A 16,928-nucleotide genomic window follows, 5' to 3' on the forward strand; every position below is an offset into this window, starting at 1 on the left:
CGCTGGCGCCCCCTGCAGGCCACTCTGCCCACCAGGTAGGTACGGACGCCATAGACCTGGCCAGGAGGGTAGGGAGGAGCCACCAGGATGGCAGACACCCCCAGGCTGGGACAGGCTTAGCTGAGGCCTGGTTTTCACTGGTCACTCCCGTGACCAACCAGGCAGCAGCAGGTAGTTAACCAGCACCCTGGGTATGCCCAGCCTGTCCGCTTTGGCATAACGGACAGTGAGCTAGAAGGGACCACTGAAATCACTTCTTACTTTACAGGCGAGGAAACCAGCAGGAGGAGGAAGGCCTGGCCCAGGTCACCCAGTTAGAGAAAGGCGGGGCTGAGCTAGAAACCCGGCCTCCTGCAACCCTGGTGTCTCCTCCACCTTTAACCCCCAGCCTCCAGCCCCCCTGCTTCTGAGCAGCTCCCTATCGTCTCTTCCTGCCCCCAGATGTGTTCCAGGCTCCCCCCAGCCCTGGAACCCCCCACCCCCACCCCAAACACGACCTTCTCAAGTCCAAGGCGCCTAAGGGGCTGTGAGAGCCGCCTGAGCCCTGCTGCCCGGGGGACAGTGGCCCCCAGACCCAGTGAGGACACTGAGGCCAGAGTGGGTGGAGCTAGGCAAGATGCAGACTGGCTTCCGACCTCCTGTCTCCTTCTCTACCAGAAGCGTGTGCTGGGGGAGGGGAGGAGGGGAGGGAAGAGCTTGAGGGCGGCCTCGGGAACCTGCCGCCCTGGCATCGTGGGCAGCCCTGCTCCTGGTTTCCTGGGGGCTGCCTGGCTGCTGCAGGGGCAAGGGCAGCTCCACGGCATCAGCACTGCACGCCTGTGTGTGGGCGCCCACCTCTGGATGGCCCTGGGAAGCAGCAGATCCATAAGGAGGGGCTGAGTGGGCCACACGAGGTGGGCACCTGGAACCGGATCCTGGCCCCTGAGGGAGCAGACCACAGAGAGGGAGGTCGGGAGGTCTCTCGCGATCTGCCTCAGGGAAACCCTGGCGCCCAGAGCCCCCTGCAGGCTGGCCTGGGCCCAGGCCTATGGCTCTCCCTACCTCCTACTCCAGGCGGATGGACCAGGGCTGGCAGGGAGCTCACTACTCTTTTTAAAAAAATATATATGTATTTTATTGATTTTTTTACAGAGAGGAAGGGAGAGGGATAGAGAGTTAGAAACATCGATGAGAGAGAAACATTGATCAGCTGCCTCCTGCACACCCCCCACTGGGGATGTGCCCGGAACCAAGGTACATGCCCTTGACTGGAATCGAACCTGGGACCCTTCAGTCCACAGGCCGACGCTCTATCCACTGAGCCAAACCAGCCAGGGCGAGCTCACTACTCTTAAGGCAGAAGTTTTCTTTTTGGATGAAAACAGTCTGGGCCTGACAGGGTGGGAAGCAAGAGCCAGCATATGAATGAGCCGGTGTGGTGACCGTGAGCTGGGGTGACTGCCTGGCTGGGCAGCCTCACCCCTGCTGCTGCCAGACCCCCTCAGCCAGGTTGGCAGCACATGACCTGCCTCACCCCACCTGCTCTCCTGCACAATCGCATCCTCTGCCTCAGGCTCCTTCCACCTACAGGCCTTTGCTTTGGCTCCTTCCTCCTCTTTTCCTCTGTCTGCCCCAATTCTGCCTCTTCTTTCATGCCACCTCCTCCAGGAAGCCTTCCCAGCTGCCAGCACTTAAAGGGCATGCCCCTTCCTCTGACTTTACTAACTGCTCTCTGGTTGAGCTGGCCTTGCCCCACAGGCAGGCCTCTAAGTATCTGATAGAGGCCAGTAGTCCCTGCTCACTGGGGTTCAACAGTGCCAAGCATGGGGCACCCGGGGAGCTCCACCCAGGGGTCTCGGGAACAGTGCATCCACACTCCAAGTCCTCGCACACACTGGGTCTGTGGAAGACGGTCTGTGTGGAGCCTCTCTTAGGAACCTTATAGAAGGGAACTTATCAAGAGCAAAAGGGAAAACACGCTTTTATGAAATCCAGGAGTTCCTCTCGGAGGAGGAGTCATAAGAGGCGCAGACAAAATGAGATGTGCTTCAGTGATTTTAACAACGACTATGTCTGTGGTGCAGGCGGGTGTAGGAGACAGGCATCATTACTCCATTTAATGAAAGAGTACGTTGAAGGCAGCCAGACTTCGAGATCTGTCCAAAGTCACCAGCTGACTGGTGCCAGAACCAGGGCCAGGAGGTAGGTGTCGGCCTCTGGGCTACGTCAGAGATTTCTTATGCCACACGGCACTACGTCCTTAAGAGGCCTGCAGGCTGAACTCCAGGTGACTCGGCTCCCAACCCCGTATCAGAGAAATTATTCCTCTAATCGAACTTGTTTTAACACCCGGAGTAATGCAATGGCGGTTGCCTAATGGGGTCAATGGTACGGACGAGTCCACGGTGTGAAGCTCCGAGGGACACGCAGCTGCTCCAGATGCACTTATTCCAACTCCGGAAGGATAGTCACAGGCCTGAGCTGGAGCCCTGCCATCCCTGAATACCCCCGAGGCGACTCCTCCTGGGGCACTGCCTGCGGGAGTGGGGGCACACACGGTGGCATGGTGGTCCGAGGCCCTCTGCTCGGTGGGTCTGGTGCAGAGGGCCCGGAGTGCACACACACAGTGATTCCTCTGAGTACTCAGGTCCTAGCTGGCACTGCCAAGGCCAGCTGAGGTGGGGGCGCCCCAGGAGGGGACTGCTCTGGCCTGAGCATGTCTGTCCCACGTTTCAAAGCGGCCGGAAGCTTTTCTCCCTCTTGCACTGGGATCTGGAAGGCCACCCAAGGGTTAAGGGAGGGTGATCCCTGCAGGTGGAACTGGGGTTGAGATGGGGCCAGGAGGGGCTGGGACCGTTTCTCCCTGAAGATTCAGAACTCGGGCATGAGGCAGTGTGGGAGGGAGTCTTTGTGGGTGCACAGGGAGCCCTGACTCTGAACCTCGGGCTCTGAGGCCAGCTTCCCTACACTGATGATTCTGAGGTTGCTCCAAGAGTTCCTGGGTTGGCAGGTGACCCTAGAGGTCACGTAGTCTAGTCCCTGGGTGCAGAGATGCCACCAAACAGGGAAAGGAGTGCAGGTAAGAAGAAACTGGCAACCGGGCATGACACGCGTTTGGAGTGTTCACATGATGCTCACTGACTGGCCCAGGAGCTGGGAGGACCTCTGCCCACTTAAAGGGGCCTCTCCTTTACCTAGGGGAGATGGAACCCAGCCGCCCTGAAAGCAGTGAGTTCAAGACAAGTGTGGCATTCTTTCTGGGTGTTTAAATAGTCCTGTCATCCTCCTTCCACTCCCCCTAACCCCCTCCACTCTACCCCCGCCCCCACTCACTCACTCCCTGATAAGTCACCGCCATTCATGCCAGACATCCAGAAGGCCGCCGATGCAGGTAGGTGTGGGTGAACGGAAGGTCAGGGGGAGGCGTGCCCACTGCAGTTGGGGAGGGCACTGGGGGCAGAGGTGGGGGGGCATGCAATGGACAGAGTCCTGTTCATTCCCCCCACAGCTGCCCAGTAGGCCCTGTGCTTGGTGCCCAATCTGAAACACAGGCCATGCGTCCTCGCCTGGGGAGCCTGCTCATCTCTGAACATAGAATCCAAATTCAAAAATACCTACTGACCGATCCTTCTAGAGCAGCAGTTCTCAACCTGTGGGTCGCGACCCCTGTGAACGACCCTTTCACAGGGGTCGCCTAAGTCCATCCTGCATATCAGATATTTACATGACGATTCATAACAGTAGCAACATTACAGTTATGAAGTAGCAACGAAAATAATCTTATGGTTGGGTCACAACATGAGGAACTGTATTTAAAGGGCCAGAAGGTTGAGAACCACTGTTCTAGAAGTTCAGAGCCCATCGTGGCACTTGCGAAAGGAAGGAGAACAGAGGGAAAGGGACACAATCTCCCGCACCGGCCTGCGCTCCCTGTGGCAGCAACCCCAGCTTCCAGTCTCCGGTCCGGTTCCATGTACCAATGGGTGGAGCAGGCTCCTGAGAGGAGGGCGGGGCCCTCAGGCCTGAGGGGCAGGCTCCCTTTACAAGAGACACCTGTGTTCACCTAAATTCTCTTCTGTGAGACATTTCCAAGCACAACATCCTACAACTCCTCCTAAGTGTCTCCCGGAAGCACGGCTTCTGTTAACCCCTCTGGGTCTCTCATCTCTTATCTACAACAGGAATGGGTTGGATGGATAATTTGTAGAGCCTCCCTTTAGGTCTAAACTGTTCTATGATTTTTAATTAATCTTGGGATGCTACAGCTCAAGAACCAACAGTGGCTCCCAGTCCTACTTCATAAAGTCCAAACCCTTTGGCCTCTCAGGTTCCTACCTGCTGCAGCTTATAGACTGTCTCTGACTCTCCACTTACACCCCCGATTCCAGGCAGTATCCCCACTGTTCCTCACTTGCATCATTTCTTTGGGCCTTGGTTCATTATATCCCTTCCCCCTACCCCCCACAGAAAAGTTTGGCAGTTCCTAAAAAGTTAAACAATCTCCTTAGGATTCAGCAATTCCACTTTTAACTCTGTGTCCAAAAGAATTGAAAGCCAGGGGCTCAAACAGATACTTGAACTTGAATGTTCATAGCAGCGTTATTCCCAACAGCCAAAAGGTGGAAACAACCCAAATACCTACCAACGATGAATGAGCGGACACACAAAATGTGGCATAGACATAAAATGAAGTATCACCCAGCCATGAAAAGGAAGGACATTCTGACACATGGATGAGCCTTGAGGGCTTTATGCACGTGAAAGAAACCAGGCATACAAGGACAACTATTGTACGATTCTACTGATATGCAGTATGCGTGGAGCGTGCAAGTTCACGGAAGGTGGATCAGAGGTTGTAGGGAGCTGTGAATTATTGTTTGGTGGCTACAGGAGTTCTGTTTGGGACAATGAGAGGGTTGTGGGGGTATACGGTGGTGATGGCTGTGCTTGGTGCCGCTGAACTAGGCACTTCAAAATGGTTAAAATTACACATTTATGTTGCATATATTTACCACAATTTTAAAAATCACCAAGTAAAAAACAACAACACCAAACGAAACAAACCAACGAAACTGCCCTTCACTCTCCTTCTTAACACCTCCCTCTAGGTGCAGCTCCCAGACGAGCCCTTCTCACTCTGCGAGGCCACGCGGCTGGGCAGGCCTCCCGGCCCCGCAAGCGTTTGTAGGGAACACCCTAGACTCCTTGGGGCCTTGAGGGTGTTGGGCCCAGAGGAGGACCTCGGCAATCACTCAAGACTATTTGCTTCCCTTTGGAAGAGTGACCCGCTGCTGACCCCTCCCTGGCCAGGGTCCACCCCGCTCCCTCTGTGGTGGCTGGGGAGCCTCCCTGGGAAGCCAGGGACAGGGTGGTGAGCAGTTACATAACCCGCAGGGAGATTTTTTCCATCAGCTCAGGCCGTGCCAGCTTTCCAGCGGCGGCCGCGGCAGGTAGAGGCGCCCTGTCTGGGCCGGCCGTGCCCGGGCAGGGCAGCGATGCTGCGATCTGGAGCGGCTTAGCATAGCTCAGATTCCCACCGGCGGCTGGGGGCCGGCCACTCGCTGAGCTGTGGACGGATCTGCCGTCTCCTGCTGGCCTGCTCTGGGGAGGAGGAGGTGCTGGGGGTGAGCTGCCAGCCAGCCAGGGGTGACCCTCTGGGGCCCGGGACACCCGAACCGGTCTTCTCCGATAACCCACTTATCTGCAGGCCTGCCTCGGCGTGGCAGCTTCAGACAGGGAAGCGCCCAACCAGGTTCTATCAGGGGATTTAGCAGGAAAAATGAAGCCGGGTGGGGGGTGAGGGTGTGCAGGGAAGAGGACACAGCCTGGCAAGGGCCCCGGGCGGTGGTGAAACCATTCCTGACCTCGGTAAAGCTCCCGGCCCAGAGGTGGGAGGGGGCAGAACGCCGCTCCATCCCCTCTGCTGCCCAGGCTACTGCCCACCTTGGTCCCCCCTGAACTGAGGCGCCTGGAACCAGCCACTGGATGCCTGCCGAACACCAACTAGGTGCTGCCACCGTGGGGGGTTGGGGGGACGGGACACAGATGACAGGACACAGTCCCTGCCCCAGGACACCTGGGGACACAGTTTTGGAAAAGGAAAGCCTGACGGGCAGGCTGCTGTCCTGGGCGCCTCTGGGACTGACTGGGGCCCAAATGATCACTTTCTTTCTTCTGCTTATTTTCAGATTAAAAACACAAAACGCTTTTTCCCCCTGATCAAGCCATGAGCTGATTCTGTCCCACTGAACATCCCCAAGTTCAGAGGGGCTTTCGACTTAGCACCTTCAGGAGCCCCCACCCCCTGCCTCCACGCCCCCACCCCCAAACCGCACCGTCAGAGAACGCTGGTCTGAATGCTCCCTTTGAGACAGTCTGGCCGGGGCCTTGAATAAGACACCTAGTCTCGGGACTATACCCACCCCTGCCCAAGCGGAGAAGACGGAGGGCGGGCAGATGAGCAGAGACAACGCCGTACACAGGCTCTGCCACTGTGTGGTGTACAGCAGAGGCTCGGTAAGTGTTTGTTGAGAGACAGAAACGAGGATTGGGAGAAAGAAGGTAAAGTTCACTCATGCCAAAGCAAGTGTGGGCAACGAGCATGGCAAGGAGACACTGGGCTCCCCGCTCTGGGGTTCGGTGAGGTGGGCAAAGAGCCTTGGCACCAGCCACGCATCGCTCTCCCCATCGGGGCAGCCGTGCCTGCCAAACGCCTGTGACAACCAGTCTCCCGTGACAGGGGAGGCAAGCCTGCCAGTGCCCACCCTGAGGGAGTGTGCGTGCCGGCCCTGCATGGCCCTCGCAGGACACGACCTTCAGCACGGGCACTGACCACTCACAGGGTGCTCGGGTGCCAGCCAGCAGGTGGGGGAGCCTGTTTTTTTTAAAGAGATCTTTGGTGGGCCCGACGTCACCCTCCTCCACCTGCCCACAGGAAAGCTGCTGCCTGGCGCTGGCCCTTGCTCTACCCTCCCGACTCCCAGCAGCAGTGGAGGAGCTCGGGTGGGCCCGGCCAGGGCTGTGCTCGGCCTCAGGAATGAGCAGAACAATGCGCTGCTATCCCTGGGTATGCCCGGCTGGGCCAACAGTAAAATTAGTTTACATGCCTGGAGTGCACGTCGGCTCAGCGGTGGGCGTGGGGAGGGAGGGAGGAGGTCTGATCAGGGGGAGAGGGTGCGAGGGGAGAGCGGAACCTTGGGCATAACAGCTTGGGGTTCACCTGGATAAAGCAAGCGGAGACGGGAAGGTATTGCCTCAGACCCCCTCGGCCCTCCAGTGGCCCAGAAAGCTCAGGGGCTCGGAGACCACGGGATGCTGTGCGATTATTCTAGATGGGTGGGTTATGGAATCCCCACTGATAGCTTCCTTCATGAGGCAGATTCCTGATTTTCTCGAGCTTCTGACCCTTAGAAGCTATTTGGGGCGGGGGGCGGGGGGGAGAGCGTATAGTATGGCATGGAGCCTGGAGCTTGGGTGCTGGGCTGACCACCCCATTCAGCCCGTCACTCTGGGTGGGGCTCGCAGGCTTGCTGAGCCACTGAAATGTAAATGTGGGGAAGGAAGCCCATGTTCATGAAGGTCCTCAGGAGAGCGGAGAAGCCCACCACACACCAGGGAGCACTGGGTTGAGGGCCCCGCCCGCCCTGGCACAGGCACTTCCTGGGCACCTATTATGTACAAGTCGTGCTGCCAGGAGCTGGGGACCCATGAAAACTCAGCCAGGATTCCTGCCCTTAAGTTTGCAACCAGGAGCTGGTTAGCACTCCAGGCACCCAGGTTAGCCCCTTCCTCCTTTCCTCGTAGCAGGCGGGTCGGAATGCAACACTTCACGCTGAGGGAAGGGTTTGGCGTTTCTGGAGACCTTGAGACAAGCAGGAGAGGAAGTCCCCCCTCTGACCGGAGTTAGAGGACCGGCCCAGGTTCTCTGCTCAAGCTACAGAGGGGACGGATGTGTCACTCAAGCCCTGAAGGTGGATCTTATACTCTGAGTTACGGACAGGGGCAGCCGGACCAGAACATCCCGAGTGCCCCTTCTGGCACGAAAACTTACAGTTACAATCATTCCCAGAGACCCCACGGAGGCCCTACGGAGCCCCTGTCACCCTCCAATAGCGTTTCTGTCTACCAAATGCCCCGAGGTCAATTTTTTAAGAGGGTGTTTTCTGGAAGGTGCTGGCAGAGAGCCATTTATTTTTAAGTCTGTTTTTTAAAAAATTTTTTTATTGATTAAGGTATTAAAAATGTGTCTTTATCCCCCCATCGTCACCTCATCCTCCCAGTCTTGCCCTCACCCTCACCCCCTATTGTCTGCGTCCATCGCTTATGCTTATATGCATGCATACAAGTCCTTTGGTTGATCTCTGGTCACATTCCAGATTCCGATTTTTGCGTTGTCTTTTCACAACAACCCTGCTGTTTGTGACTTGGTGTTTTTTTTCCCCCCTTCAAAACAAGGTACTGCATCTTTCTGTTAGAGGTGTTGTTGGCAACGGTTGCTAGGGAGAGCTGGGTTCAGTTACAGACACACTGATGCCTGCTCTAATAATACTTTGCTCTGCATAGCTCGGATGCAGACACCTCTTGGCTAAACAGGGCGCACGCATTTCAACAGAGGAGGCTTGAACTTGTACCACCCAAGCATAGCTCGGCGAGGAGCCCTCCCCGAGCCCAACTGGACAGCCCGGGGTGGTGACGGGGCAGTGCTGGGCGGAGGGGGCTCGGGCCTCTAATTCCTGTCATTCCGAACGTCCCATAAAAAGAGGCACGCTCATTCTTCCCCGCCCCGTGAAACTGGAGCCCCGGCCCCATTATCGCGCAATTCCCTGGTGAGGGTCCAGGCAGAGTTTTGGTGGTTTCTGTCACCCAGGGGCCCTGGGCAGCCCACATTCTCTGGGAAGTCAGAAATCACCAAGCCACGTACTCCAGTGGGTGTGGGACTTCACAAATATGAAGAAGCCGGGAGCCGGACGGGAAGGGTGGGGAGAGGCGGGCTGGGCAGCGAAGGGGATCACTCCCCGGCTTCCCCTGGGTGGCCTGGCCCCTGGCACAGCCTGGGAATGTGGGTGGAGAGTGAAGCCCTTTTCCTACCACATGTGATAGCTGCTCTCACACATATCTGAGGCCAAGAAAAAGGAACAGGATGGGGGAGAGGAGCTGAGGACAGAGAGAAATGGGGTCACTGGGAGGAGAGAGGCAGCTGGGGGCTCCGCCTGGTTCACTCGGAACCTCAGAACGATGGTGAGGAGCATGAAAAAGGGGCCCTGGGATGGTCCAGACCGGCTTCCTCATTGCACGGAGGGTAAACCGAGGACGGGCAGAGTGAAGGGGAGGTTCAGCTGCTGATGTCTCCCCCTTCGGCGTTCTCCTCCCAGCTCACCCACCTCGCTCAGCGGCAAGTCCAGTCCCTGGCACCCATGTATTGACTCACTTATGGGGAGACAGGCAGGACCAGCGGGCTCACAAGCGACAACGGTGCACAGTCAGGGCGTCGCTGGGGTATCTTCCTGATAGTGGTGCTCAACCTGTCGCAGCATAGATTCACCTGGGGGGTTCTTTAAAACAGGATGCCCATGTCTTGGCCAGTGTTGCTTAGTAGTTAGAGCGTCGGCCCGCGTACCGAAGGGTTGTGGGTTCAAATCCCAGTCAGGGGCACGTACCTGGGTTATAGGTTTGACCCCCGGCCTAGTTGGGATGCGTGCAGGAGGCAACCAATTGATGTATCTCTCTTACGTCGATGTTTCTCTCTCTCTCCCCCTCCCTCCCTTTTCCACTCTCTCTCTACAAAGCAATGGGGACAATATCCTCGGGTGAGGACTAACAACAGCAACAGAAAGGATGCCCAGGCCCCGTCCTGGGAGAGTGTAATCAATCAGTGGTCTGGGGGAGGGGCCCTCCCGCACGTTTTGAAAGCTCCTTCCCACGCGAGCGTAATGGACAGCCAGGCTGAACCACGGGCCTAAGGAAAGCCCGGCACTCCCAGGCTGGATCCCACTCCCCACAACCGCACCGACAAAGCCTGTGCCTCGGTCGGCCCGTCTGCGACACTGAGCCATCACCTACGGTCGCCCAGTGCCCCGTCACCGGCCAGCAGCGCCGGATGAGACGCTCAGGTCCACCAGGCCCACTGGATCAGAATCTGCTTCACACTCACATTCAAGGTGAGACACTGATCTAACGTACACGCCTGATTGGCACATGATGGACATTTAAGAAATGTCTGTGTATGAGGTAGAATTTTACTTATAAGAACACCACCAAGAGAAGAACCACATGTCAGGCAAAAAGACTCGGTTTAGATGTAACAACTGAAGAGCGTACTTTTCGCGGTGGTACTGGTGACAGGGGTCCACGGAGACCCCAGGGTGGTCTCTGGCATCACCCTAGCTCATGAGGGCAGTGCCTCTGGCTTCCTTCAGATGCCAAAGCTGAGTCTGGCTGGGAAGGACTAAAGGTCCTGTGACCTCCCCCCGCCCCATTTCCCTCTCCACAGGGGCTGCACCCCAGGCTGACAGGCCGCCCTCACACGCCTGCCCAGTGTCCACTCTATCAGAGCCTGCCCCGCCCTCCCGTGCTGCCAGCTCCCACTGCTGAAGCCCAGGCGGCAAACGCGGTTGGCCAAGGAGGGCAACATCCAAAGCCAGCTGCTGGGAGCTGTGCTCCGCGGGCACTTCACACCCTGGGCCCTTCGCAGCCAGTGCCAAGCACTAAGCCGGGTCTCAGAACTTGGACGTGGTGGCAGCAGCCAAACCTGGCCCCATGAGGGGCGTCTCAGAGGCCACCAAACTGAACCAGGGGCTGGCTGGGGACCCAGTGGCCGTGGCCTGGCGTGGAAGGAGCTGAGTGTGAACCTCAGAGGGAGGAAGGGGAGGGAAGGGCTCTGGGGCTGGGCCCAGGGCTGCCAGCAAAGGGATATAAATCAGATTCACCAGAAAAATGAAAGCTGGTGAAAAGAGACATCCCTGTGGGTGTTAAGGAGGAGAAGGGGGCTGGATGAGCCATGCTCTCTCTTCTTGTACTCTGTGAATCTGGGGTGGTGAGTGGCCAGGAGTTATGCCGCCTGGAAGCCTACACTCACCGGCCACTTCCTGAGCTGCGGAGAGGAGTGGCAGGGCCCACGGAGGCCCAGCCAGACATGGGTGGTGGCTTCCTGGGGGCCTGGTAAGCGGGGTTTGGGGCGTCTGTAGGGAGCTGGGGTAACCTCACGCCAGCACATCCAGCCTGCCTTCCACAGGAGCCCAAAGGGCCTTGAACAGCGACTCAGGAGGTCCAAGTGCCCGACTCATGCCCCTGGTTATGCCCTCTGAGGGGCCCCCTCCTCAGCGTACATGAAAGCTGGGGTTGGAGGTGGTGAAGAGGGGGAGGATGTTTCCATTTCTAAATACCTGACCCACAAGTGCTCCACGCAGGCAAACGCTGTGGGAGGGAGAACTCTCCTCTGCCCAGAGACAAGGTGGCCTCAGTGGGGTTGGCACACCTTGAGCCACGATATGGGGTGGGCCGGTTTCCGAGGACCAGGGGGACCCAGGACTGCTTCATGCCAGGGCCAGGCCGTGGGAGAGTGAGGAAGGAAGAGGCCATGTGGCCCCTCGCGCCCTCCCCAGCCCGAGTCATCTCCAGCAGCACAGAATCCTGAGGCCGCTGCCGAGTGCCAAGCGGCTGAGCACTGGCCCAGGGAGAGCGCAGAGCCAAGCTCCGGCTGACGGTGTGAACCCGGCCGAGAAGCCCCGTTTCTCAGCTTTCAGTTTAGTCCTCTCTCTCTCTGTCCTGGTGTTTGCCAGCCGGTGTCTCTCAGCACAGCAGATCCGCGAGAAGTCATTAGCGGGGGGCTGTGGAGAGGACTTCGCTGAGCTCAGTGCAGCCTAACAGGTTCCCTTCCTCTGTTGCAGGCCAGTCTGCTTTTGGACTAACGGAGAGGCCCGTGTCTGGCCACGGAGCCCCTTTAGTGGGTGAGCACTCGAAGGATTGATGCCATGCGGGATGCTGTGGGCGAGGCCGCTCTAACCAGGGGTCCTTGGAAGAAATGCCTGACCTGGGCAGGATCTTGGGGGGTCCCTTGGTCAGGGGGTGCGTGGTCAGGTGCATCATCCCATGCCCTATATGTCTGTCCGTCACTGGCTTTGGCGAGGTTACCAGGATCTGGTCGCCACTGTCCAGAAACCTTGCCCTCTCCTGGCCCTTCTCAAGAAAGGACAAAGGCCAAGACCACAGGCCACAGGCCGATCCCATCCTGGACTCCCTGTGCCTGGTGGTACGTGGCAGACAGGCGGGCTCCCCGCTGCCACCCCCCACACGCTCCCGGGACATTCCGGCCCGCAAGGAACATGTCCAATGTGCAAATCCCTCAGGTAATGCGGGAATTCGTCACCAGGGGAGCGTGGGCGATCCAGGAATGGGAACCCGATCAGGGCCCGGAGCTGGAGACGCAGCCCAGGCCGGCCAGCGAGGGCTCAGGTTGCAGTGAGCGGGCTCCTTGGGAAGAGGAGAGGACCGCGGGATGGAGCCCTCTGGGCCGTGCGTGGAGAGGGCTCCTGCCTCCCTGTTCGTAGGGGGAAGACAGCAGACCGTGGACCAGGTGGTGGAGACCAGGTGGCCATCTGTCCTAGTTCACACTTGGTGTCTGGATAGTCCCAGGGCCTAGTGTGGCCACCATGCCCTGCTACCTGCTACCTATCCCTGACGCCACCAGTTCACCTACGACCACCTCTGATAGACGAGCTGGCATCAGCCCCCCGGCTCCGCACTCGAGATGAAACTGTGCTGGGCTCAGTCTAAGTGCCCACGCTCACGCCTACTACACACTCACCCCAGTGAAACCATCGCGGAGCTCTGCCGCCGTGGAGGAAAGACGGAGGAGCCGGACGAAGCTCCCGGGGGCGGAGGGTTTTGACTGGGAGAGCACCAAGGAACAAGACTATGAAATCACCACGCTCCCCTCTTCCCCATGAGGATTTCAGGAAGCTCAGAGCATCAGCAGACAGGCCAGACCTTCCCTGCCCAAGGCCCTTGTACCTTCTGCTCAGACTCATCTAAGCACCAGCTACAACCAAGGGCACCACCTCCAGGGGTGGGGGCCGGGGGGCTGGTCCTGGAAAGGGGGAGCCAGAAGAGAGAGGAGTCCGCCGCAAGGTCGTGTCTACTCAGACGTGGAGAGGTCAAAGCACAGGCTGGCTCAGACCGCGAGCCAGCCCTCTTATCATGGAAATAGAAAGAGGCAGAGGCTGGTTAAACATGACGCACCTATAAAAGTATACTGGGCCGCCGTCACCATGGAGCCCTCACACAAACACACGTAAATCCGGCCACTCAGCCCTTGCCCCTTGAGTGCCTTCTTATTTTCTATAATTAATCGGGCAAGGGTGGAACCTGGGAAAAGTTCAACCGTGGTCAGAATTTGCAGCCTTCTCTCTAGTAATAACCCCAGGGGCAGGGAGGGGGGGCGGCGGCCCGGACGCAGCTGCCGGTGTCGGTTACCTGGAGCATGTTGAGCAGCAGGCTGCGGAACTTGGTCCCCTCCACCATGAAGAGCGCCATCTTGTCGCAGAGCTTGGCGGCCGTGAAGGCGAAGCTGCGGTCGGACACGGCCTTCTGGTAGATGGTGCGCACGATCTCGCCCAGCATCTCCTCCGAGTTGGTCGAGTTCTGCGCCTCCTCCATGAAGGTGCTGAGCTTGGCGTCCACGTCGCTGCTGTTGTTGCGCATGCTGTTCAGGATCTCAATCAGCTTGTCCATCTTGTTCTGCTGCGGGGTGGGGGGCTCCACGGCCACCTCGTCCTGGGGGCAGGGAGACAAACCGAGGCAGCCTGAGTGGAGCCGAGGTTGTGTGTGTGTGTGTGTGTGTGTGTGTGTGTGTGTGTGTGTGTGAGAGTTGGGGGAGTGGCCCGTATGGGAAGTGTGCTGCCCCCAGAAAGGACCCAGCCCTACCTTCTAGAACCCTGTCTGGTTCCCCCCAGGAATGCTGACCTGCACCAAGGATCCTCAGCCCCACGCTCTCTGCCGCCCTTGTCCCTGGCCCCTGCGACATCCCTTCTAGCGAGCCCCATCTCTCACCCAGGATTCTCACGTGTATGGGTTCTGTTTGCCTACGTGCCCATCAAAGGTCTCAATCGAGAAATGGTTTAATAGGGCTCACCGAAGATGCAATAAGATAACAAATAAAAACTGGGCCAAAGCCCTGACCGGTTTGGCTCAGTGGATAGAGCGTCGGCCTTCGGACTAAAGGGTCCCAGGTTCGATTCCAGTCAAGGGCATGTACCTTGGTTGCAGGCACTTCCCCAGTGGGGAGTGTGCAGGAGGCAGCTGATGGATGTTTCTAACTCTCTATCCCTCTCCCTTTCTCTCTGTAAAAAATCAATAAAGTATATTAAAAAAAAATTGGGCCAAAGAGAAAACGAGGGCAGGAAGACTAGGTGGGGAAGGAAAGTGGCATCCAGAATGCTTGCTATGCTGGTCAGACGCGCCCACGGAGTAGCTCTAGGCTCCTAGAGCCCACGGTGGTTGTGTTCTCTGGGCGTAGGGTTCCCTGTGGACACGGCCATGGCCACAGCTTTGTGTCCTATGGCGACGGCTGGCCTTCTACCCACAAACACTACACACCAAGGAGTCCTCCTACGTGTCACCAAAACGAGGGGCACTTCTAGGAGGGGAATCTCAGGCAGAAGCCTACACCCTCCTGAGGTTTCAATGCCACGGCCCAGAGGCAGGCGGGAGGAGGGAGAATGGCACCTGACAGTCGCAAAAGTACTTACTCAAACACCACAGGCTGGTGGCCGGGAGTGTGAGGGACTTAACTGCGGGGGTGTGAGGGCAGGTGATGGGCAGGATCAAGGGCAGAAGGAAGGTCTGCACTGGCCTCTCTGTTCTCAACAAGGAGAGCTCTGGGCCGGGGCACGGACGGAGGTTCCGGAACCTGCTCTCTGCTTCCAGTGTGTGGCTTGGGAAGTGGCCGTCACTCCCGCACCTCCCAGGCACGGCCTCTTCCTCCCCGCCCCTCCCCTCTTCGGCTGAGGGGTGGTACCCCGTGCCCACTTGAGGGGCCAGAATGTGCTGGAGGGGTTCATGCAGGTGCCAGGAATCCCCAAGGCAGTGGCGGCTCCCGCTTCTCTCCACAGGGCGCCCCAGGCCCTCAAACCCGAGCCCACCTGCCAATGTGCCTACCTCACGTGTCCTCCCTGGTGGAAGAGAACAATGAAAATGCAATTACCGGTCCCTTTTCCTTCAGCCTCCGCCGCAGCCTGTCTTTGGAAGACTGGAGCAGGGTAATTCTGGGCCGCTCCCCGAGGCGCTCGGGGGTAACACTGTCTTTACGCTTTGCCTCGGCCTCCGGGGCTCCCGGCTGCTGCGGGGGCAGCCTCTCAGAAGCCGCTGGGGCCGGGCCATCGGGGCTGCAGGGGGGCTCGAGGCCGCTGTGCCCGGTGTCCCCCAGGGCGTCCTCGAGCTTGGGGCTGCCCACGGTCACGGTCTCTTTAGCATTGCGGTGGGTGCCTGCCTCTCCCTTGTCGCCGGGTGGGTGCTTCATGTTGCCATGGTGCCAGCGCCGGTTCTGGCTGTAGCCGTGATGGGTGGGCCTCCCTGAGGGGTGGGGCGCCGAGCCCCCCTGGTAGGACTTCTGATGGTCCCTGTTGTGTTTGGCACTGCCTGGCTGGTGGTCGCCGTGCTGCTGGGGCTTGCTCCCTCCTGGAGGTCTCTGCTGCCGTCTGCAAACCACAGGGAAAGACAGAGAGGGTCACTGGGTGGGCTGTGCAGGGGCCTTTGTCCAAACAGTAAGAGAGGAATTTACCGAGTTGCTCATTTAGTCATTCTTTCAACACCCCTGCTGGGTGCCTCCTGTGTGCCAGGCTCCGTGACAGGGCCTGGGGATACAGCAGGGAACGAGATGACAGGTCCCTGAGATCACAGAGGAGTTAAGTCAATCCTTGGCTAAAATAAGTATTTTATTCCCCTGGTAGAATATGCATTAGCACATGTGCGGGGAATACAATTAAAACGATACAATAGCTGTGCAGTGAGCCCTCCTAACTCTGTCTGCAGCCACGCGGTGTCCTCTTGAAGCGACTGTTATCGTTTTGTGAATCTTCCAAACGTATTCGTTACATGTCCTGGCAAAAATATATACACAGACCTGCATCTGATAACAACTATCCTGTTAATGACTTAAAAAAAAAAATCCTCAACCAAGGACATGCTGAGAGAGAGGAAGGGAGAAAGAGAGAAACATCCATCGGTTACAGGAGCTCAAACCCGCAACCCAGGTATGTGCCCTGACAGGGAGTGGAACTAGCAACCTTTCAGTTCACAGGACAATGCTGCTCAACCAACTGAGCCACACTGGCAGGGCTCCTGGTAATGACTGCTTACCATAATGACTCTTGAAAAGCTGTATCATTTGTTAAACAACTTTCTTTTTGATACACTGACATTTTTACCCCCAAACCCAGTAACAAAATCTACACTAATAAAAGAGAAAGAAGCAAACTGACTGTACCTTTGCAACGCCCACCAGCCAATCAAGAGTATGCAAATTAACCCAACAAAGATGGCAGGTTAATTTGCATATGCAGGTGCAGGTGCCGAGCGGCCAGGGGCAGGGCAGGACACTTGTGTCATCGCCATGGTGACGACGCAGGTGTTCCGCACCACCCCAGCCCGCTCCGGCCTCTGGGCAGCGTGGGAAGGCGGAAAGGAGGCTCCGGCCAGAGCGAAGGCGGTGCTGGCAGTCAGGGGAAGGAAGGCCCGTTCTTGCACAAATCTTCGTGCATCGGGCCTCTAGTATGCTATCAACAGTTGTTATAAGCTGAATTGTGCACCTCCCACCTCAATTCATGTGTCAAAGCCCCAACCCCCAGAACCTCAGAAAGTGACTGTATGTGAAGATAGGGCCTTTTCTAAAGGTGATTCAGTTAAAATGAGGCTGTTAGGATGGAGCCCAATCCAATGTGACTATTGTCTTTATT

The 16,928-nt window shown here is 57.7% G+C and overlaps 1 protein-coding gene across 7 annotated transcripts in view; it reads right to left on the reverse strand.

The window, feature by feature from the left end:
- CTIF (cap binding complex dependent translation initiation factor) overlaps window positions 1-16,928 on the reverse strand; it is a 236,618-nt gene that overhangs the window by 63,796 nt on the left and 155,894 nt on the right. For all 7 annotated transcript variants that reach the window (XM_023750847.1, XM_023750851.1, XM_023750848.1 and 4 more), the window contains 2 exons: window positions 15,179-15,671; window positions 13,450-13,749 (listed from right to left, as the gene is read on the reverse strand). In XM_023750847.1, coding sequence (XP_023606615.1) covers window positions 13,450-13,749; window positions 15,179-15,671 — 793 coding nt within the window. The remainder of the gene's footprint in view (window positions 1-13,449; window positions 13,750-15,178; window positions 15,672-16,928) is intronic.

This window comes from Myotis lucifugus, unplaced genomic scaffold (genome assembly GCF_000147115.1).
Source record: "Myotis lucifugus unplaced genomic scaffold, Myoluc2.0 scaffold_16, whole genome shotgun sequence".
Classification (NCBI taxonomy): domain Eukaryota; kingdom Metazoa; phylum Chordata; class Mammalia; order Chiroptera; family Vespertilionidae; genus Myotis; species Myotis lucifugus.